Here is a 20,106-nt window from a genome sequence, read left to right on the forward strand (position 1 = left end):
CTTCCTGTCCGCCACCGGCAATCCCAGCATGCAACGCCGCCTTTCCAGCAGTAGCAAAAAATAGTCCGTTAACGAGCGAGCGAGAGAGAGCAAAATAGAGCGAGAGAGGCCGAGAAAAGGAACACGGAGAAACGCTAGCTTAACTGGCTAATTCCACGAGTGAAATCAAGTGCGCCGCAACCGCAAGCATGGCAGATAACGACAAACTGGACAACCAGCGACTGAAGAATTTCAAGAACAAGGGTCGGGATTTGGAGGTAAAAAAAACTGAAAAAAGACTGAAGTCACGCTCTTTAAACAGCGGCACCGCGGGTCCATAGCTCGCCGCCAACTTCGCCCTCTTCCCTTCCCTGTGACGTCGTTTCTAATTTTCATCATCGGGGAACTTTGCCCCCAGGCTTCAACTTGGCCCTTCACTGTGATCCGTTTTTAAACCCCGACTTCTGCTCAATGATTTCACCGCTTGAGCCTCGTTTTATTCACCCTATTTAGACAGTTTACTGAGAAAGTATCAGAGAGGATCTGCTAACTCGCTTGCTAGCAGGATCTATTAGCTCGCTGCTAAACAGGCCCACAGTGGACACGCTCCCTCTTGTGAAGCAACTGAGCGTTTGAACTCGATGTGTTCTGCTGCCAAACGTTCTAATATAGAACCAAAAACGCAAATGGGTGAACGAAATGTAGATATTGAGGCGTAAGTAAATACTGCGGCGTGTTAGCTTCACGTCGAAGCTGCAGTTTAGCTAGCGCATTTTAAGCTTGGGAGCACCCCCCCCACACACACACACACACACACACACACAGCTTTAGCATAAAAACAATGGCGTGGGGGGTATGATTTATCTCTAATTGTCCCTCTTATCGCCGATTGTTCAAGTATACTACTGCTAAACGGGACTAAAAGCATGGATATTAGCAATCCAGCGATCGGACATGGAAGGAGCTATACCCTTCGCTAGCTACGGATTGACATGATGTGTATGATTTTGCACTGCACTGCATTGATTGCCTTGCACAACCCTCGCCGACCATTGTTTTGTTTATAAGCGGTATCCTGTATCGAGTCTGCATATGCGCAGCATGGACGGATTCATTCCTGTTTGACAAGTGTTTTTTTCATGCTCCAGAGCAGTAGGTTGGTAGGCCGGTGCATGGCAGCTGTCCTGTCAATGACTCTTCATCAGAGTCACTAGTACAGTCTAGGCCCATAAATATTGGAGTGTTGACACAAGTGTCATTTATTTCAATGCCACCACAATGGCTTTAAAATTAAAAGAACACGTTTTGACTTGAACTATACACTTTCAGATATAATTTGAGGGTCTTTCCATCCAAATCAGGTGTGTATGAAATACAACAGTTTGAGTATGTACCACCCTCTTTTTAAAGGACCAAAAGTAAGAGGACATTTGGCTGCCCAGCTCTTCTATGATTAAGTTGTCATTTATTGGGTATTAATTGACAGTGTTACTGCCGATAAAAGTAGCAGGATGATTTCTTTCACTATTGTCTTTTACTCTCTGCTTTTCATCAGCCAACTGCTTCAGAACTCATTTGATGGCGTTCCAGAGTGCAGATGGACAACATCCCACCTGAATCTTACCCGATTGGGCATGCGGTTCACTTGCTGAAGACATAAACTAAAGCAAAAAATAAATAAAAATGCCTATAGAACATGCAGGAACTGCAGACAGCTGCAGCCTGACTGAACATTAGCAGACATGAAATGCAGCGTCTGCTGATGTGTTCTAGACGTCAAGCTTTAATTGACTGCAAAGAATCTGGTACTAAATATTAAAAAGTGAAGGTTTGATTCATTGTTTATATGTCCTATTACTTTTGGTTCTTTAAAAGATGTGAGGCATATTTACCAGCAGTTGTAATTCCGACCCCATTCACCAGATTTGGATGTAAACCTTTGTGAAGATAAGCGGCTTGGAGAATAGATGGGTGGAATCTGAAAATTAATGAGCAAAGTCTGCAGTTAAAGCATGTCCTGTGCATTTCATTTAAAATCCATTGTGGTGGTGTTTCTCGCTGAAGAGATGAGAATTGTGTTGATGTGCTGATATACATGGACCTGACTCTGTTACCCAGCGTACCACAAGTCATTATGAATGGTAATCATTTGGACTGTGCACATTGCTGCTTATATGGCTCTTGTGATTGGGCATGCTGGGGATCTGAATGTGACACAGCAAAATTCCCCAGCACCACTCCTGTGCTATGACCGTGATACCAATATATTATACTCATTGCGTATACTGTACTTATCAAGTGGAAATTCAACTCCAAGTCCACTTTGTTTCACACCGCAAAGATTGAGCGTATATACACATGCCGACAAGTGGTGACGAGATGTGGACAAAATGCAATATCCATCCATCCATTTTCCGGTTGCCAGCCAATCGCTGGGCACACAGAGATGAACAACCATCCGCGCTCACACTCACACCTCGGGACAATTTAGGGTGTTCAATCAGCCTGCCATGCATGATTTTAGAATGTGGGAGGAAACCACAGTACCCGGAGAAAACCCACGCAGGCCCCAGGAGAACATGCAAACTCCACACAGGGAGGCCGGAGTGGAATTGAACCTCTGCACTATGAGGTTGACGCGCTAACCACTGGACCACGGAGCCTCCTGAAAATGCAATATCATGATCATTTTATAGCCCAATAGGGTCCCACCTGATAAATCGATCAATATTGGCCCTTATAAATTAGACAAGATTATTATTATTATTATTTTTTTAAATACATGCAAGCACATTACCACACAAGACAAAGATTCATTCAAACATCCATTCCGGGTAGTCCCGTTTCCTCCCACCTTCCAAAAACATGCATGATAGGTTGATTGAACCCTCTGTATTTTCCCTAGTTGTGATTTGGAGTGCAAATCATTGTTTGTTTATGTGTGCCCTCCAATTGGCTGCCAACTAGTTCAGGGTATGCCTCCCGCCTTGCTGTCTGAAGACAGCTGCGATTGGCTCCAGAACGCCTGTGACCCTTGTGAGGATAAACGGATCAGAAAATGAATGGGTGGATAGTGAGTTAAATTCTCCCCAAACAATTTCAGTGCTGCATTAGGAATGTGTGGCGGGTTTCTCTAAAAGTTTTTTCATGCTTTGTTAAAGCATGTAAAATGGCTCGCCAGTAACACAAGCTGAGTCACTACATAGCTATTGGGAGTCTTGTGTTTGGGTGCTGTCATGCTCCATGCGGCACACTTGGAGGGGGCTGACTCGTGCCGTTGAAGAGGTCCATTTAGCCGCACTCTTACTGCTCAAGCCCTGGGTGGACTGCAGAGACCAAATTTGCTTGGAGACGGTGGCGCACCTCAAATTTGTTTGTATTAGTATGTTGTAAATAATGAAAGTAGAAATACACTGTCAAATTGTGGTTGCAAAACTCTTACAAGTAACATTTCCCCATAGCTGTCTCAAGTTTCAAGCTCCTTACCTCAGTTGTGAAGGTGATTGACGTCACAGAGGCATTTAATTTTAAAATGTTTAACAGCCACTTGTGTGTTAAATTAAAAAAAAAAGTTAACTATTCATAATAAAATGTATGTACATGACAGCACATCATACGTCTTTGTTGGAACTGACACCTTTTTTTAAAATAAGTGTTTGAAAACAAGTCAAGCAAAAAGCAAACACACCCAGAAGTTAATCCTCATGCTTGAAACTAGGGCCCGACTGGCTAATCGTCCGTCTGATTAAATCGGCCCTAAAACAATGGCCTGTGTTTGGTGACTGTTTTTACCGTTAAGTGCTTTAACCATTTATACAGCAGTTATGCATATATAACACTGTTTTTTTATTATTTATTTTACACATAAATCAAGACAATAAAACCTTGTATCCTTAAATATATACGACTGAACATTGTTGATCAGGTCATTCCTCACAACCAAAAGAAAGGGTTTATTTAAAAAAAAAAGAAAGAAATCCAAAGATGTTGCCACATAAATCAGACAAATGTGGTATGACACATTCAAATACTGGTAACACAAAACACCGTTCTGACAAGGATTAATGTCCTTGGGTCTTAATTAAATGCATTGGGCCACACTGTGCATTCTAGCAACCAAAAAGGAAAGTTTTTTTTTTTAACAACATATTCACAATTGACCCTCGGGGAATAGGGCCAAATATTGAAAATCCGTGTGTAATTGACGGCCATTGAAATACATTGGTGATGCAGAAAGTTTTTTTTTTTTTTTTTTTTTTTTTTTTTTTAATGAATTGGACGATTAATCTGTAATTTGTTTCCTGTCAAAAATCGGGATTGGTTTAAAAATCCATATCTGCCAGGCCCTACTTTCAATTGAGTTTGACAACGCATTCTTGAAAGTTTGAGCTATTCTTTTTCTTTGAATTCTTGGCTTTAGTGTTGCACTTTTGTCCCGGTGCTCATGCTGATCATACTTTTGTCTTCACAGTCTATGAGAAGACAGAGGACGGAGGTCGTGGTGGAGCTGCGAAAGGTAATCGACATCATACGTTGACTTGACTCGCATGTGTCACATCTGCACTCGATTGCCCAGCCGAAATGATGCACTGCTGTTCTGATCGACTGAGTCAATTAACATGCGTGCATTGAACATTTTCTTTTTGCTTTTCAACAGAACAAAAGAGACGAGCACCTCCTGAAGAGAAGAAATGTGCCCCACGAGGACATTTGCGAGGATTCTGATGTGGATGGAGATTTCAGATCGGTAGGAATTTGAATCACCAAAGTATGAACCTTGATGCTGCCATGAAATGTAAAAGAAATGTCACTAAAACAACTCAAACTTTATGTAGCGCTTTAGGGGCACATAAGTGGATTTGTCTTAGCATCTGTTAGATTCCCTTTCTTGGTGGTGGGCGGGGAGCAGTTTAAGCAGACACCATGGGTAGGCAACATAAACCAAATGTGTACCCGGAGCCTGAGTGCGCCGTAGTATCCCGTCGCTGTACTGTGAAAAACGTTTGTGTCCATTTTTGTCATGTTCCAAAATGTTTACGTTAATGGAATGTCAGAAATGCGGGCAATAAATATTTGTGTGGGAAACACTTGTAAGTTATAAATAATGGAAAAAACGCAAAGTGCGATGTTAACTAAGTGTGCCTTCTTATGGCAGTGAGCCAGCAAATGCAAAACATGAGATACAAGTCACGTTAATGGCAAAGAAAAAGGCATTATCTCATAAATTAAGCTCAGCAAAACCTTCCTCTTGACTTGGATTTGGGCTTGCGCAGGTTGCTGGTGTGTTGTGTGTTGGTTTTCTTTGTGTGAATTTTGTTTTATGGAACCGTGGGTGAGGGGGTGGCATTGAGGAAAATGACTTCTGCAGTAAAATTGAGCCCACGGAGCATGTATCCAACATTCAGCTAAACTTGTGCGAGCTTGAAGAAAAATGCCTGTTACTGAGATAGTCGACCTCGATGAATACATGGCCGCAATCGCCGACCATTGAACAACCTACTGCTTAACAGCAAATTCATATAGTTTAACATCTTAGTTCTTACTAAACGTTTAAGCGTAAGATAAAGTTCAGGTTACTCTGCAATAATATACAAACTTGATGGCCAGATTTTTTTCTTTTTACATTTGCATTTCTTAATTTTGCACTTAAATGTAGTGTGAATATTACTGATATAGTTTTTATTCAGCTATAATAAAGCATATTTTATTCTGCAGATAGAACATAATCGAAAAAAATCATTATTTTGTGAGGTAACTAATTACTTTTACAAGGCAGTAACTGACTTAGTAACTTAATTATATTTTTAGAACAAGTAATTTGTAACGATAGCTACTTTTTGGAAGTAACTTGCCCAAAACTGCCATTTCTGACCTCCTATGTTGGAGTTAAAGTAAATATTTGTAAAAAAAACGCTTCTAGGCATAATAGAGCAAAGAACATTAAGTTCCTACAGCAACTCCTTGCCAGTGTTCTCGTTTTGTATTTGACGGTTTGTCCCATCAAAAGTGCATCAGAAACAGCGGGTCTCTGTACCCACATGTGAAGACATAATAGTATCTTAATTGCAAATCATTTGTTTCTTTCCACTCCCCCCCCCCCCCCATATCTGAATCTCTTTGGTAAGAAAGAAAGATTTTGGTTGGTGACACAATGCAAGAAATTGACCAAGCAGCGGGTCGTAACGACGACAAAAAAAAAAATCTCCAAATTTGGGGTATTCATTAGTAATGGCACGACTGCATGCAATGCCGTTTTTTTTCAGCCCAGAATGCCTTTTGACTTCCATGTGCTTGCTGATTGCTAGCATGTTTTGGTAATTGATAACCAGCCTTTACACGTTGAGCAAAAAGAGCAGCCATCAAAGAGGCCACTCAGCACTTCAGAGATTCAATCTGGCTAACCGCTCAGTGCTATTGAGTGGGCTGAATACAAATGGCCTACTTAATCGTATATCAACAATGACGCGCAACTCTGAGTCAACCGGCGCACAGGCGCGAGGGTCTTTTTGTGGGAAAAGTCGGCTCGCTGCTCGATTTAAAATACTTAACATACCGGCGACCACTTGGCATTTAACTAAGTGTGCCGCTCTTGCTTTTGTGGCATAATAATGTCAAGTATTTTATTTATTTATTTTTTTATGCTTCTGATTTTTACTTTCAAGTCCATGACTACGCCATTTTAATTTCCCTGAGACTGTTTTAGTCCTTCAGCACAGTGATTTTGTTCTTTTTTTTGTAGCTGTTCATCTTTTTATGTATCCGACACGGTACATTTCAATTGATGTTTTCTACTTGGATGTAATGGGGTCAATGAACTTGTATTTTGGTATCAGAGATGCAAGTTAGTGTTATTTGGTGAATGATCATTCGTTGCACAATGTCGACTAGGTTCAGATGTCGTTCCTCATCCCAGTGTTCCCTCAATAAAACTTCCTTCCCGCTTGTCATTGCAAGCAAAATCAATTTGAGGAAGGATACTCTTGACTAATGACTTTTCTAAAATGTCCCTTTTCAGCAAAACACCTCTCTTGAAGCAATAGTGCAAGTAAGTTCTCACGTTTTTTTTCTTGCTTCCTCCCTGTCATATCCAGTGTAGATTCTATCCTTCTCAATTAAACATGAATATATTAAACGTTGCTGTTTTGCATTGTAGAATGCCACCAGTGATAACCAGGGCATCCAGCTGAGTGCTGTTCAGGCTGCCAGGTAGGAGCACACGCACACATGTACATCTCTGCAGCCAAATGTTGATCTGGTTTTCAGCAGTCGAGATCAATAGTCTGTATTTAGAAAGAGGTTAAGAGTCCGAAATGCTCCTAATTACAGCATTGATAAATTCTCGCCATTGTCATTATTTCTTAGAAGACGCCCCAAATTCGAAGTACTTGAACAGTCGCACATTCCTATTCTGCTTTGACATCCGCACAAGAAACATGTGACGCACACATCGAGCGTTTCCATGTTGACATTATTCAAATTCTCCAAATGCTTTGATTTGTTTGCGCAGTCCTTTCAGCATGTATCAAATTGTATGTGTACATGAGTAATGGAATGTTGTCTGCATGTCTCCATTAGGAAATTGTTGTCCAGTGACCGCAACCCTCCCATCGACGACTTGATCAAGTCTGGGATTCTTCCTATTCTTGTCCACTGTCTGGACAGGGATGACAAGTAAGTCCTGCGTGCATTTCGGCTATGTAGCGTTAGTGTTGTACGCTTCAAAGATATGCAAATGCCAGTGGCGCTCGGCTCGCCGGAGATGTGAATGGTGATGCAAGTATGCAAATGTGCTCCAGCTTTCACCTTCGAGGAATGTCATCACGCACAAATGACTCTCGCTTAATGTCTGATGTTATTAAACGTTGCCTTTCGCTATGTTTCTCCCCTTCTGCAGCCCTTCTCTGCAGTTTGAGGCAGCCTGGGCTCTGACCAACATCGCGTCTGGCACCTCGGAGCAGACCCAAGCTGTGGTAGAGTCCCGTAAGTTGTATGACGCACTCATTTTCGGGATTAGGAACGGCACACAACCTCAGAATATGTCACCACATGACACAAAAAGGCACCCTCAATTACTGCTGTACTTAATTTTTTAAATTTGCTTCATATTTATGCCCCAGACGTGTTTGTCTTACAAATGTTTACTGTAATTATGGAATTGCGGAATTTCCCCTTGGGGATCCTGATAGAATCTCTTATCTTAATTTGGACTTTACTGATAACTGAAATAATTTGCAAAATGCAACGTATCGCTTTAATTATTCTGAGACTGTTTCTTTTGGTTGGCAACAGTTTGAGAAAGTTACTTCAACTTTTTTCAACTCGAGTTTATAGAGTATTTTAATAACAACCATTGCTTGCATACAAAGTGCTGTACGTGGATTTAAAATCAGCCATACAAGTGTAGAAGTGTTTTTCATGCCAATATTTACTGTGATTATGACTTTACTGCTGCGTTGGCAGAGGTTAGTTATTGACAATAGCATGTTGCTATGGATTATGTTGGTATCTTACAAACTGAACTCACATTGTAAACTGAGGACCCCCTGTACTTTTTTTCTTTTTTGTTGTCTCAAGTGTCCATTCAGAAAGATTTTTATTCCTATCACGTGCTTTCATCATCTTTACCTTTTGTTTCTCTAATAAGAAACAGTACCACTTCCAAACGACGACGTTGAGTGGTGGTCAAAACACGTCTCTCTCACTAAGCTGCTTGTGTTTGCAGACGCTGTGCCACGCTTCCTGAGGCTGCTTCACTCCCCTCATCAAAACGTGTGCGAGCAGGCGGTGTGGGCTTTGGGCAACATCATTGGTGCGCAGTCGCCGACAGGAGTAACTTTGCCATGGGATACAAGGTCAATCTGACACGTGTACGCATCTCCTCGTCAGGTGACGGCCCACAATGCAGAGACTACGTGATCGGCCTGGGCGTTGTCAAGCCGCTGCTGTCTTTCATCAGTCCCTCCATCCCAATCACCTTCCTCCGCAATGTCACCTGGGTTATGGTCAATCTCTGCCGGCATAAAGACCCTCCACCTCCCATGGAGACCATCCAAGAGGTTTGAGAAATCTTTTGACACCAATTTGAAATTTTCTCATTACTAGTGCAATTGCCTGTGCCTTTTGGTGATGCAAAACAAAATTCTCAATTATACACAACTGAAAATATTTTGTTTTCAACAAATAACTGTCATCCCAACAGTAATTTTGGCTCAGGCTTTGCTTCTTGTCTCTGTTCTTATGTGGCTTTTCTCTTTCCACATTCCAAAACTGGCATGTTGCGTTCATTCATGGCTCTTTAAGTTGTCTGTGAGTGATTGTGAAGGGTTGTTTGTCTATACATGCCCTCGCCTGGGAGGAGAGAAGTCCAGGGTGAACAAGGTCTTTTGCTCTATGTCAGTTGGGACAGATTTCGGAGTATCCTAATGAGGAAAAACTGGATAGAAAATTGATGGATGGACTTCTGTAGGACACCCCAAGACATTAATTTAAAATTTTGTACCTAGCCAGTTCCAACTGTGTCAAAGCAGCGGACAAGGAAAATTGTTTGTCTGTATTTCAGTATTTGTGGATAATGTAGACTTAAGTAACGTTGAGCTCATAGTCCAGGTCCTATTTATTGAATATGAATTCTTAATCTTGATTGACATAACTTTTAAAGCATTACATTTAGCATCCTTATACCCAAAAATACAATATTATCTGAAAATGCAGATCAGGAAGTTCTCAGCATTTCATTTCGAACAAGTCTCGCAGAAATGTTTTCCCCATTTGAGCACCTCCATAATTTACATTTTTAATCCATAGATCCTGCCAGCTCTGCGTGTGCTGATCCACCACACTGACGTTAGTGTGAGTAAACTCTTGTGTTTGACTGTTGGAGGAAGTCTTACTGCAAGGCAATGAAGTTCAACATTTCACCCCCCCTACACACACTGCTTCCAGATCTTGGTAGACACGGTGTGGGCTCTGTCCTATCTGACGGACGCTGGGAACGAGCAGATCCAAATGGTGATTGACTCTGGCATTGTCCCTCACCTGGTCCCACTGCTCAGCCACCAGGAGGTCAAAGTCCAGGTAAGGGAAAGACTATCCAGAAGTGCAATTTGGTAAGCTTTTCACGACGCCAATGTAATTCTGCCACACAGGTGCGGTGTAAACATAAGTATATACTGTGCTACAGTATACTGTAAAGATACCAACTCAATTGCAGATTACATCAAAAATATAATCAAATTAGTAGCAAAGCTACTTGTGACAGATCACTTTGTGTCATGAAACATGAGACAATATGTCAACGAAACGTGGCTTGCACTTAAATCACTCACTCAACTTAGCATATAAACGGATCAATAAAACGTACCTGTATAAAATGAAATCTTACTCGGATCTCTAGTTTGTAACATAACACAACCGGTAGGAAAAGTAAGATAATGCCTACTTATGACGTGATATCACGTGCCAGTGGGCATTAACACTCGGCGGTGCCTCATTATTAAACATATTTTCGACTTTCTTTCGGTTCAAAAGTTACGGCTGAATTCATCCTCTTAATATTTGACCGCCTGACACCTCTGCACGGATGCGTTTTTATTTGCCATGGATCAAGTAGCCGCACGCTCATCGTCTCCGGTGCGTGTGCTCAAACTTCGGAGATACGTAAATCAATGTCAACTCTTACAACGGCGGCACACATCTGACAGCCATCAGACAGTTCCTCACTCACGTGCTCCAACATACGACAGCAGCCAAAACATCACAAAATAGACAACACAAGACTGAGTTTGTATCCCCTGCCCCCCTGCACATGGGAAGATTTAACCATGCCAAGTGAAAAGCATCAAGGATGTTAGAAATCTGAAAGCTAACACGGCAGCGTTCTGTGAACCCCCCGCTGTCAACAAAGTAATGAGCGTTTAAACCGCAGCCTCTGCGATCGCGCCTTCCCAAAACGCATTTATTTTGCAAATGCAATTAATTGTTCAGCCCTAGCATTAATGACATTATACCCTTTCATGCAGACCGCTGCCTTGAGGGCCGTGGGCAACATTGTGACTGGAACAGATGAGCAGACGCAGGTGGTGCTGAACTGCGAAGCCCTCAACCACTTTCCCGCCCTCCTGTCGCACCCAAAGGAGAAAATTAACAAGGTGACACACACATGCACACGTCTGGCTGCGTTCTACAGCATGACGTCGCTGGAAGTGATGACATCTGAGACATGTGCTAGTGCGAAAGGGTTTGGTGGGTGAAATTGAGATTATTAGAGTCAGATTACACATCACACAGAAAACTGCGACGACGACGATGAGGACCACAGCCTACTGCAGTTGTAGTTGGTTAAGCACCGGTAGAAGGGGGATCGTAATTGGTGTGTGTGTGCGCGCGTGTGTGTGTTGGTGACTGATTGTGTAACTCAGTTAAAAGGGTCGGTGGCAAGAGTGCTGAGAATCAGCCCTGCTGATATCGGAGTGCATCTGAGACCTGTCACTTTGAAATAGAGAGGCACATCTTGTGTGGTTTGTGACACGGACGATGATTAGAGCCTCAACGCCGCTCTCGCCCCACCCACAGCACGCAAGTCTCTGCCAGACATCCACTCTTTATGTGGATGTCTGGATTCTGATCCAGCCCAGACGCACTGTAGATCGAGTGACGCAATTGTTAAATGTTCGAATGCCGGGATCCTTCGCTTACAAGTCTCAACAGCATGCACTGAGCTAGTTCCAGCAACAGTGTGAATACGCGTGGTCATGTGGCACAAGACACACTTAGTTTTGAATCCTTGTTGAGCAGTTCATTTTCAATTTGGCAGGAGGGTGGATTAAGTTTGTTTTTTTGTTTGTTTTTAATTACCAGTCCCTTGTTTTATTTTTGCATTCCAATTGAAAATAGAACTATTGATGCACTGGTTTGCCATTCTTTCTGTTTTCACATTTGACTGTATTACAGTGCTGCCACAGGAACAGTCCGCGGTAAACCGAGGGCACCTTGCATGCGTTTTGAAAATATTGTACAGTATTTTTCTGTGGGCAGACCTAACTCCTGTATTTTTGCCCTTTGTTCTGTAGGAGGCAGTGTGGTTCCTGTCAAACATCACAGCAGGAAATCAACAGCAGGTGCAGGCGGTCATTGACGCAAAGCTAGTCCCAATGATCATTCACCTTCTGGACAAGGTAAACACCTGTCATTGTTTGAGGAATTAAAAAAAAAAAAAAACACGGCACAAACCATTGGAAATTGAAAAAAAAATGTTTACTTGGTATGTCATTTTAGGGTGACTTTGGAACCCAAAAAGAAGCAGCCTGGGCCATCAGCAACCTTACAATAAGTGGGAGGAAAGATCAGGTACAAACCATTTTTGGGCCTTATACAAGGTTCTTCTTCTCTTTATGCTGAAGGACAATATAGTTAAACAATCTCAACTTAATATTCTGACTTGTGGTGCATTTAGGTGGCACATCTGATCGATAAGCAGGTCATCCCTCCATTCTGCAACCTGCTCACGGTGAAGGATGCCCAAGTGGTGCAGGTGGTCCTGGACGGCCTCAGCAATATCCTGAAAATGGCTGACGACAAGGCTGAAACCATTGCTAATCTCATTGAAGAGTGTGGCGGTGGGCTCCACTTGCATCAGGACATGAAGCTGTCCTTATTTTATTTGATGAGTTTGGTTCATATCGGATTTTTCTGTGCAGGTTTGGAGAAAGTGGAACAGCTGCAGAACCACGAAAATGGCGATATCTACAAGCTAGCATATCAAATTATTGATCAGTTCTTCTCATCTGATGTAAGTTGAAGGCTCTGACCACACTTACTTGTTTGGTGTTAAACATCATTGTGGAATACCTTTACACACAGGCGGCACACCAAGTCTTACTACTACTTCCTCTCTTTTTTTTTCCTCTCTTTATGGCGCAAGTGTCACGATTCGTTTTTTTTTTTTTTTTTTTTTTTTTTTTCCCCCCCCCCCCCTTTTTGCAAATATGCACGTATTTAGTCACTTGATATTCACTCTTTCTCTGTGTGACTCAGATTGACGAAGACAACAGCCTGGTGCCCGAAGCCATCCAGGGTGGAACTTACGGCTTCAACTCCGCCAACGTGCCAGCTGAGGGATTCCAGTTCTAGACGGCATCCGGGGTATTCTGGAGTTTTGTTCACGATGCAGCACTCTGTTCAACATAAACAAAATTAGGCGAGAGAAAGAGAGCGAGAGCGAGAGTGTGAGAAATTTGATCCATTGTGCTTGGCTCGTGGGATCCATGGCTGCATCTTATCTGAGAGAGAAAAATGTGTGGATTTCATTTGGCATTCCCGGGGGAAAGCAGCCCAAATGAAGTTTGAGTTGGCGAGTGGGTGCGAGTGAGAATGAGTGGCTACATGTTGCAACAAAAAAGAAAAAAAACAAAAACATGACAAAAGAAATCAAAACCACCTACATCGTAACGTGTTTCGACATGGTGACACGACAACCTCTGTAACTGAAGCGACGACTTCGACATCCGCCCGCGGATAAACCAACAACACGACGACGAACTCTTAATTATGAAAGGAGCAATCATCACAATTCGAGAGGGCGCCACCGTCCCCCGATCGGCCACGCTATCAGACATGTGTGTGAATGGAGCCATTGCGTATGAATGTCTGGACTCAGCGCTGAGGAGCCAGGTTCATCTCCTTCCCAACAGGACGTCGAGACGGGACACCCTCCTCCTCTCCTCCCCCGGGGGGGACGGGGCCAGGAGTCCGGCTGCGTGTCACGTGTGTGAGCGAGCGAGCGAATGGTCGGATGGGTTGTGTGTGCGTGACTGGAAGTGTGCGAGGACGCATGCGGGAGACGGCAATGAGATTACAAATGCGACATCCTGAGCGAAAGAAACGCTGCGAGGTTTAGACAAGGAGAAAAATTCAGCCTTTGAGGCTGATCTTGAAATCCCTGAAACTAAGAACTTTGGATACGGGAAGAAGAAACAAACAAAAAAAAAACATCAGTGCAAGGATTTTTTTGTTTTGTTTTCAGTTACTATTAATTTGCTATTAATTGACACTGGACATTGCTAATGGCAGATGCACAAAGGCCATGCATTCTATTATGAAGATGCTTTGGGGGCTTGTCTTTTTGCCTCTAGCGTCTTCCTTTGTGCGTGTTTATTTTTTCTCCCCCCACCCTCCGACGGCTTCTGTAAAGGCGAGCATCGCAACGCACCCTCCCATCACAACCCCAAAGCTATGCCACCACATACAGGCTTGATGCTGTGAAATTGTTGATGTTGAAATAATTGGTTACATTTTAATTGAAGTCCAGCAAAACCACTGCTTTGCAGGTTTGTCGCCATAGCTTTGATTTATCATGAAAGGGAAAAGTGAACATGGGCCATTTTCACATCGGATTGTGAATCTCATAACCCTTGCATGTACCCACTCAATGATGGCACAGTTCCTTTTTTAGGATCTTTTCAGTTTCCTTAGACTGTGGATACAGTGTCATTTTTATTTTAAGTAAACTGTGCTTAAATGTTACACGTTTGCCCTTCCCTTTACCCTATCACCTCCCGCCCTCCCCATGTCACTTGTTAAATAATTTGTATGGTTTTGCACATGTACTGCAAAGTGAGGCCTCTTTGTGACGATTGGTTGGTCTGACCTGCCAGTAGCCTCGACAATATGCATCACGTTGACCACAATCTTTGTATTTCAAGAGTCATCCCAGGAAGGTTTTTTTTTTTTTTTTTTTTTTAAACGTGGTCATTGAAGAAAATAATTTTATTTCTGGAGAATTACCGATATCTCAGACTGAGGCAGTCTGACATCATGCTTTTTTCCCCTTTTCTCTTCAAGGTCCAAAAGGTGTCCAACTGTAATTCAGTGGAACCATTAAACAAATCTTGAACACTATTTGCAGTATCTTTAGTATATTTGGGAGTCATTTAGCCCCATCATATTTCCTCCTAGCTAAATGTACAAACTTAACTCATCCAATTCTTGTCTTCAACTCGAGCCACTGTAATAAGAAAAATTACATTTTGTGATCATGAAATTTCTGTTGGACATGGCGGGGGGGTATTTTTTTTTCCCCCCTCAGCATTCCTCATTAGCTGAGACGTGATTTCAAATTTACAAATTAAAAACTATGACACTGAAGGTAAGGTGGTTAACACAAATGTTTTGGGGGAGATAGGCTACAGCTTAGGTTGTCTGGGAAAAAAAATAAAAATAAATAGTGAACCCCACAGTGTGAGACTATTTGTGTGTTCTTTCGAACTTCTGGTGGAAAAATACTGACTCGCTTCAGCCGTTAATATCTCAGCTGATGTTCAAATTTGGACTGCCAGAAGCCTGATTGGTTGAAACCCGCGCGTGCGCACCGAAGGAAAGACGCTGCGTTTTCCGATGTCTCATATTTGAAACATCAACACATGCTGCGTTTTCTGTTACTGAAAGTTAGAAACATTGTCAGCACCTTAAGTTACCACACGTAAAAACACACACACGAATTACATCGAGTCTTGATTTTGGGAGGAGAAAAATTTTCCTAATACAGTAACTTGAATGCAACGCAAAACCAACCGGAAATAGTAAAAAAAAAAGACTTTGGAAACAAACACCGAACTTGGAGCTGAAGGTAAGTTTGTAATTAAAGATATATGAGTTAACTTGTCCGCAGCAAATTTAGGGTAAATTGCGTGCGTGGCAAACAAGTGATAGCTGAACACACAATACAAAAAGGTCTTGCTAACGTTTTGCGGACAATGCTAAAACAAACGTACAACCTCACAGCTGTAAAAGGGCTGTCACTAATAACACGTTTTTCTACCTTGTGTACTCAAACCGCTACACGGTTTCCTCATTTACCCAAGTCATGGTGTGATGACCCCAACTGAAGGAGACAGCTAATGTAACAAACTGCTTTGCACTTCATCGTCTCTGCTAGTGTTACACAGAGGAAAGGCTTTTTAATTTTTATTTTTTTATTTTTAATAAATCTGTATAGCGGTAATCTGATTTGAAAGCCTGCAGTACATTCAGCTTTCTCTTGTTTTTCTTTGATAGTCTTACTTTATTCATTGATTCAGAGACCCAATTATTTGTCCACAAACTATTAAAACGCCTTTCCATAATATGTCCCATTTTTAACTATTTCTAATCACAATGTATAAACTTTGTTGCTGATACTATCCAATAGTGTGCTGCAGCGGAACCCAGCCGCTGGGGGGCAGTGCCCTCCCCTGGGGGTGCACTGTTCCCCAGTGCCGGTCCCAAGCCCGGAGAAATGGGGAGGGTTGCGTCAGGAATGGCATCCGGCGTAAAACTTTTGCCAAGACGACCATGCGAGTTGGTAGGACGGTTTACAGGGGCGGATGGAAATTACTGACTCGCTGTGGCGACCCCTGAATAGGGACGTGCCGTAAGGAGAAGAAGAAGAAGTGTGCTGCAGCGGGATTGGACAACCGCAATGAAAAAAAAATTGGCATGGAGTACTGATACCAGGTTTCAGCAGGGGGCTGATACGGCCTCATTTTATAGTATTGGGTACTTATGAAGGTTGCTGATACCAGTCATCGATACTTAGGGGAAAAAAAAAATCTGACATTCAAAAAAGTCACCCTTGTCAGTTAATGGCACTATACTGCGGCGGTTTGACGCATCAGCGAATCATCATGTGGGTCAGAAAGAAAGAAAGAAACTTTCCTGTCATTCTTTTAACAGATATCAAAATTGTGTAACAGTGATATCGGTGAATTTTCAAGTTATTACTACACTCGTACTGGTATGGCGCTGAAAAAAAAATTATATGCAACATCCTTAGTATTGACAGATGGTGTCAGCCATTTTGAGTCTGTGCTTGGATTGGATGTGATTGAGAAGGTGTATCTGATGTCTTGTCATCGCTTCTCCCTTCAGTCTCCACCATGGACAACCTGGAGGAGGATCTGACGTGCTCCGTGTGCTACTCTCTGTTCTCTGACCCACGGGTTCTGCCGTGCTCGCACACATTCTGCCGGGGCTGCCTGGACAGCTTGCTCCACGCCTCGCACAACTACTCCATATGGCGCCCGCTGCGCCAGCCGCTCAAATGCCCCAACTGCCGCAGCATGGTGGAGCTGCCCGTGGCGGGCGTAGACGCGCTGCCCACCAACGTGTGCCTGCGCGCCATCGTCGAGAAGGTAGTGTTGAACCCCTGAATGTTCCTCCTCCTAACTTCTGACGGACGTGTCGTATGTCTGTTTTAGTACCAACGGGACGGCGAGCCCAGACCATCTTTGTGTCTGGAGCACCCGAGGCAACCCCTCAACATGTACTGTGTCCAGGACCGCAAGCTAATCTGCGGCCTGTGTCTGACCATGGGCCAGCACCAGGGCCACGCCATCGATGACCTGCAAGCGGCGTTTGATCGAGAGAAGCAGACCCCTTCGCTCTTGCTGGCACGGCTCTCTGAGCACAGATGGGCACAGGTGAAGGGAATAACCAGTCCTGATAGATGCGACAGAAAATGTCTTACCATTTTGTGTGTGTGTGTGTGTGTGTGTGTGTGTGTGTGTGTGTGTGTGTGTGTGTGTATTAGGTGTGTGAGCTGGGTGAGCAGCTGGAACAGGACAAGGCCCACTGCGAGGCTGCGGTGAGGCAGGACCGACAAGAAGTAACTCAGTTTTTCCACATGCTGGAGACTGCGCTGGCCAGGAAGAAACAAGCCTACTTGGAGGTTCTGGACAAAGCCTTCGATGAGGTTTCGCGGGCGTATGACCCACTCATCCACAAAGTCAAGGAGCTGCAGGTGCGTAACCCAACCCGTTCTCCGATGGCCTTTTGCAGTCGAGGGGGCGACAGTGAATGGATTAATCATCAATTAATCGATCATCAAACAAATCAATTACTGTTTTGATATGGATGCATCACTTTGAGACATGAACTCATTGTCCAAATCATCAGAATTTCAGACTCTCGACAGTAAAGCTTCTCAAATTTCTGAAGTCCTGCATCGAAGCAGGCCGATTTATTTATTTATTTAAAATTCAAAATAAGACATTTGCGTTTACTTTGTGAAACAATGATTGGCATTTTTGCCTATTCTCTTACACTTGGCAGATCAATACAGTCACCCCCGTTTTTTGTGGAAAATGCACATTGTAGGTTTAGCAGCATTTGAAGAATTTTTGGGGGGCTCCGCCCCCCCAAAAAAAAAAAATCCACCCAATTTTCTTATTGTATTTCAATGGGTATCACTTGCACACACATTTTGCTATTAATGGGCCAGCATGTATTTTGTCCAAATTTAAAATGGCTTTTTTTGGGGGGGCGGTAGGGGGTCGTCTTAGATCTTGTCAGAAAGTGCACAGTCCTATGTGGACCACACCCACACCCAGAAGCGCTCATGGAAAAATTATGGGATGCTTCAGTTGGCCATGCCTGCGCTGTACTATGTTTGTCACTTAGTATGGCTGGCATAGATGGAGGAGCATTCATCTGTAACGAAGTCATTTCACGTTTGCTTCTTGTCAAGTGGGTTTAGAGTTGTACAGAGCCAATTTGTGTGGAAGTTGGAACATCCCGTCGTTTATACGTCAAGGCCTAATTGCAGTAAATATTTGTATGAAAATAGAATATGAAACAATCAGTGGCAACCTTCTCGTGCCATGTGGTGTCCCTTTATTCCAGCGCAGTTCAGACTAGTTCATTGTTTTCATAACGTCATGTCAGGACCGTATGCAGAGGACCCCCTGTATGTGGTTCCCTTGGAAATTTGGCCACTTTTTAGTTTGCTGAACGCCTGAGAGGACAAATGAAGGAAAAAGGGCTGTGACTGTTGGTATGGTTCAGGAGGAGCACTTGGATCTGCTTTCTTTGGCGGCATCCGTTGAGGAGGAGGATTCGCCGCTAGTCTTCCTGGAGAAGGTTCACGTGTTCAGAGAGCGAGTGGACGACTTCACCGGTGCCAGTCTGCCGTCTGCCCTCAAAATCTCGGTCACTCCCCGAGCGGTCGACTACCTGCATCAGCATTGGGCCGCCGTCACTCTCAGCAGTCTGGACGAGGCACCGGTTCCCAAGGTACGCTGCTGCCACCAGTGCGGCGGCATGGCGGCAGACCCTCGCGGCGGACCGGCACACGGCAACTGTTGGCTCCGAGGAAGACTGCTTTTGCCATTGTTGTCACTTTTGCTGGTGGCGACGCTGTGTTGGCTCAGCGTGTTCAGCCGAGACCTGAGAGGAGAGCTCTTCATGCCCATCTGGGACTGGGTGCAACTGGCATACGCTCTGACACAGGCACTGGTACTAAAATGGTGCAGTCACGTTTTCTCTACAGGAGAAATGTTCTTGCAACAAATGACTGCCTTCTTCACAAGTCTGATGGCACCGCTCAACCTCAGTCTGTTATTTAAATGTTGATTTGTGATTCATTTTATGTCGCAAAGAATGCCTTTGTACATTATTAGTAGCTTTAACGACCGTGCATTACACTCTTTAATGCTATTTTTTAAAATGTCATCCTTACCGAGAACTGCTTGTAAAATCTGTTTATTTGGCAAATTTGTAACTTTTTAATGTTGGACAATAAACTTTTTATATTATGCTCATTCTCACTTGGGTTGCATGTGAGCTGGATCCTATCCAGGATTCCTGCAGTTTAGGCAAGGCAAATACAGGTTATTTGATACATTTTTGTCAGTGAAAGAGATCTCATAAACCCTAATAATCTGGTTTAATTTGTTATTGTTTAAGTGTATCAGTAACCAAGAAATAATCAGTTTCAAAGCCCCGATGAAGAATCTTCAATATCTCTCACCATGAGTCTTTTTGCAATACAGGAGGAAGCCTGGAGAAAACTTAATGGGCGCCTGAACTGAGATTTGAACCCACACCCTCATGACTTCAGGCGTACAGTGAAGTTTTTTTCCCTCAGCCAAGTCACTTTTGCAAGAAAGATTGAAAATCCAAAAAAAATTTAACCCAGTTAGGTAAAGGTTAAAAAAAAAACGTAATTGTGCCAGTGTATAATTGATAAGGACGTCTTCCACTGAAGGGCGAACAATTGGCGACTGTTGGCAATGGTAGAAAAACACGTTAACGTCAGGGTTAAAGGCCGCAAATATTTGCAAAACGTTCAACAGTTCGTTCTTTTTTTTCTTGTCG

The 20,106-nt window shown here is 43.2% G+C and overlaps 2 protein-coding genes across 3 annotated transcripts; both read left to right on the forward strand.

Moving 5' to 3' along the window:
• The first annotated feature begins 17 nt into the window (after positions 1–17).
• On the forward strand, positions 18–13,186 carry kpna4 (karyopherin alpha 4 (importin alpha 3)). The gene is made up of 17 exons (XM_019874250.1): positions 18–257; positions 4,451–4,495; positions 4,637–4,726; positions 6,995–7,024; positions 7,133–7,185; positions 7,555–7,650; positions 7,874–7,959; positions 8,702–8,788; positions 8,866–9,035; positions 9,784–9,828; positions 9,922–10,053; positions 10,998–11,126; positions 12,048–12,152; positions 12,253–12,324; positions 12,431–12,593; positions 12,675–12,766; positions 13,012–13,186. Exons 1-17 carry the CDS (start codon positions 189–191, stop codon positions 13,105–13,107), a joined length of 1,560 nt encoding a protein of 519 aa, XP_019729809.1. The 5' UTR covers positions 18–188; the 3' UTR covers positions 13,108–13,186.
• Positions 13,187–13,313: 127 nt separating this feature from the next.
• On the forward strand, positions 13,314–19,556 carry trim59 (tripartite motif containing 59). Of its 2 annotated transcripts, none has more exons than XM_019874252.1 (5): positions 13,314–15,601; positions 16,882–17,144; positions 17,211–17,432; positions 17,543–17,752; positions 18,796–19,556. In XM_019874252.1, exons 2-5 carry the CDS (start codon positions 16,890–16,892, stop codon positions 19,360–19,362), a joined length of 1,254 nt encoding a protein of 417 aa, XP_019729811.1. In that variant the 5' UTR covers positions 13,314–15,601; positions 16,882–16,889; the 3' UTR covers positions 19,363–19,556. The 2 variants fall into 2 exon arrangements, with proteins under 2 accessions (XP_019729811.1, XP_019729812.1); XM_019874253.1 differs by lacking the exon at positions 13,314–15,601 and adding an exon at positions 15,635–15,874.
• Positions 19,557–20,106: the final 550 nt, after the last annotated feature.

Source organism: Hippocampus comes, unplaced genomic scaffold, assembly GCF_001891065.2.
Source record: "Hippocampus comes isolate QL1 unplaced genomic scaffold, H_comes_QL1_v1.1 scaffold125, whole genome shotgun sequence".
In the NCBI taxonomy this organism is placed as follows: domain Eukaryota; kingdom Metazoa; phylum Chordata; class Actinopteri; order Syngnathiformes; family Syngnathidae; genus Hippocampus; species Hippocampus comes.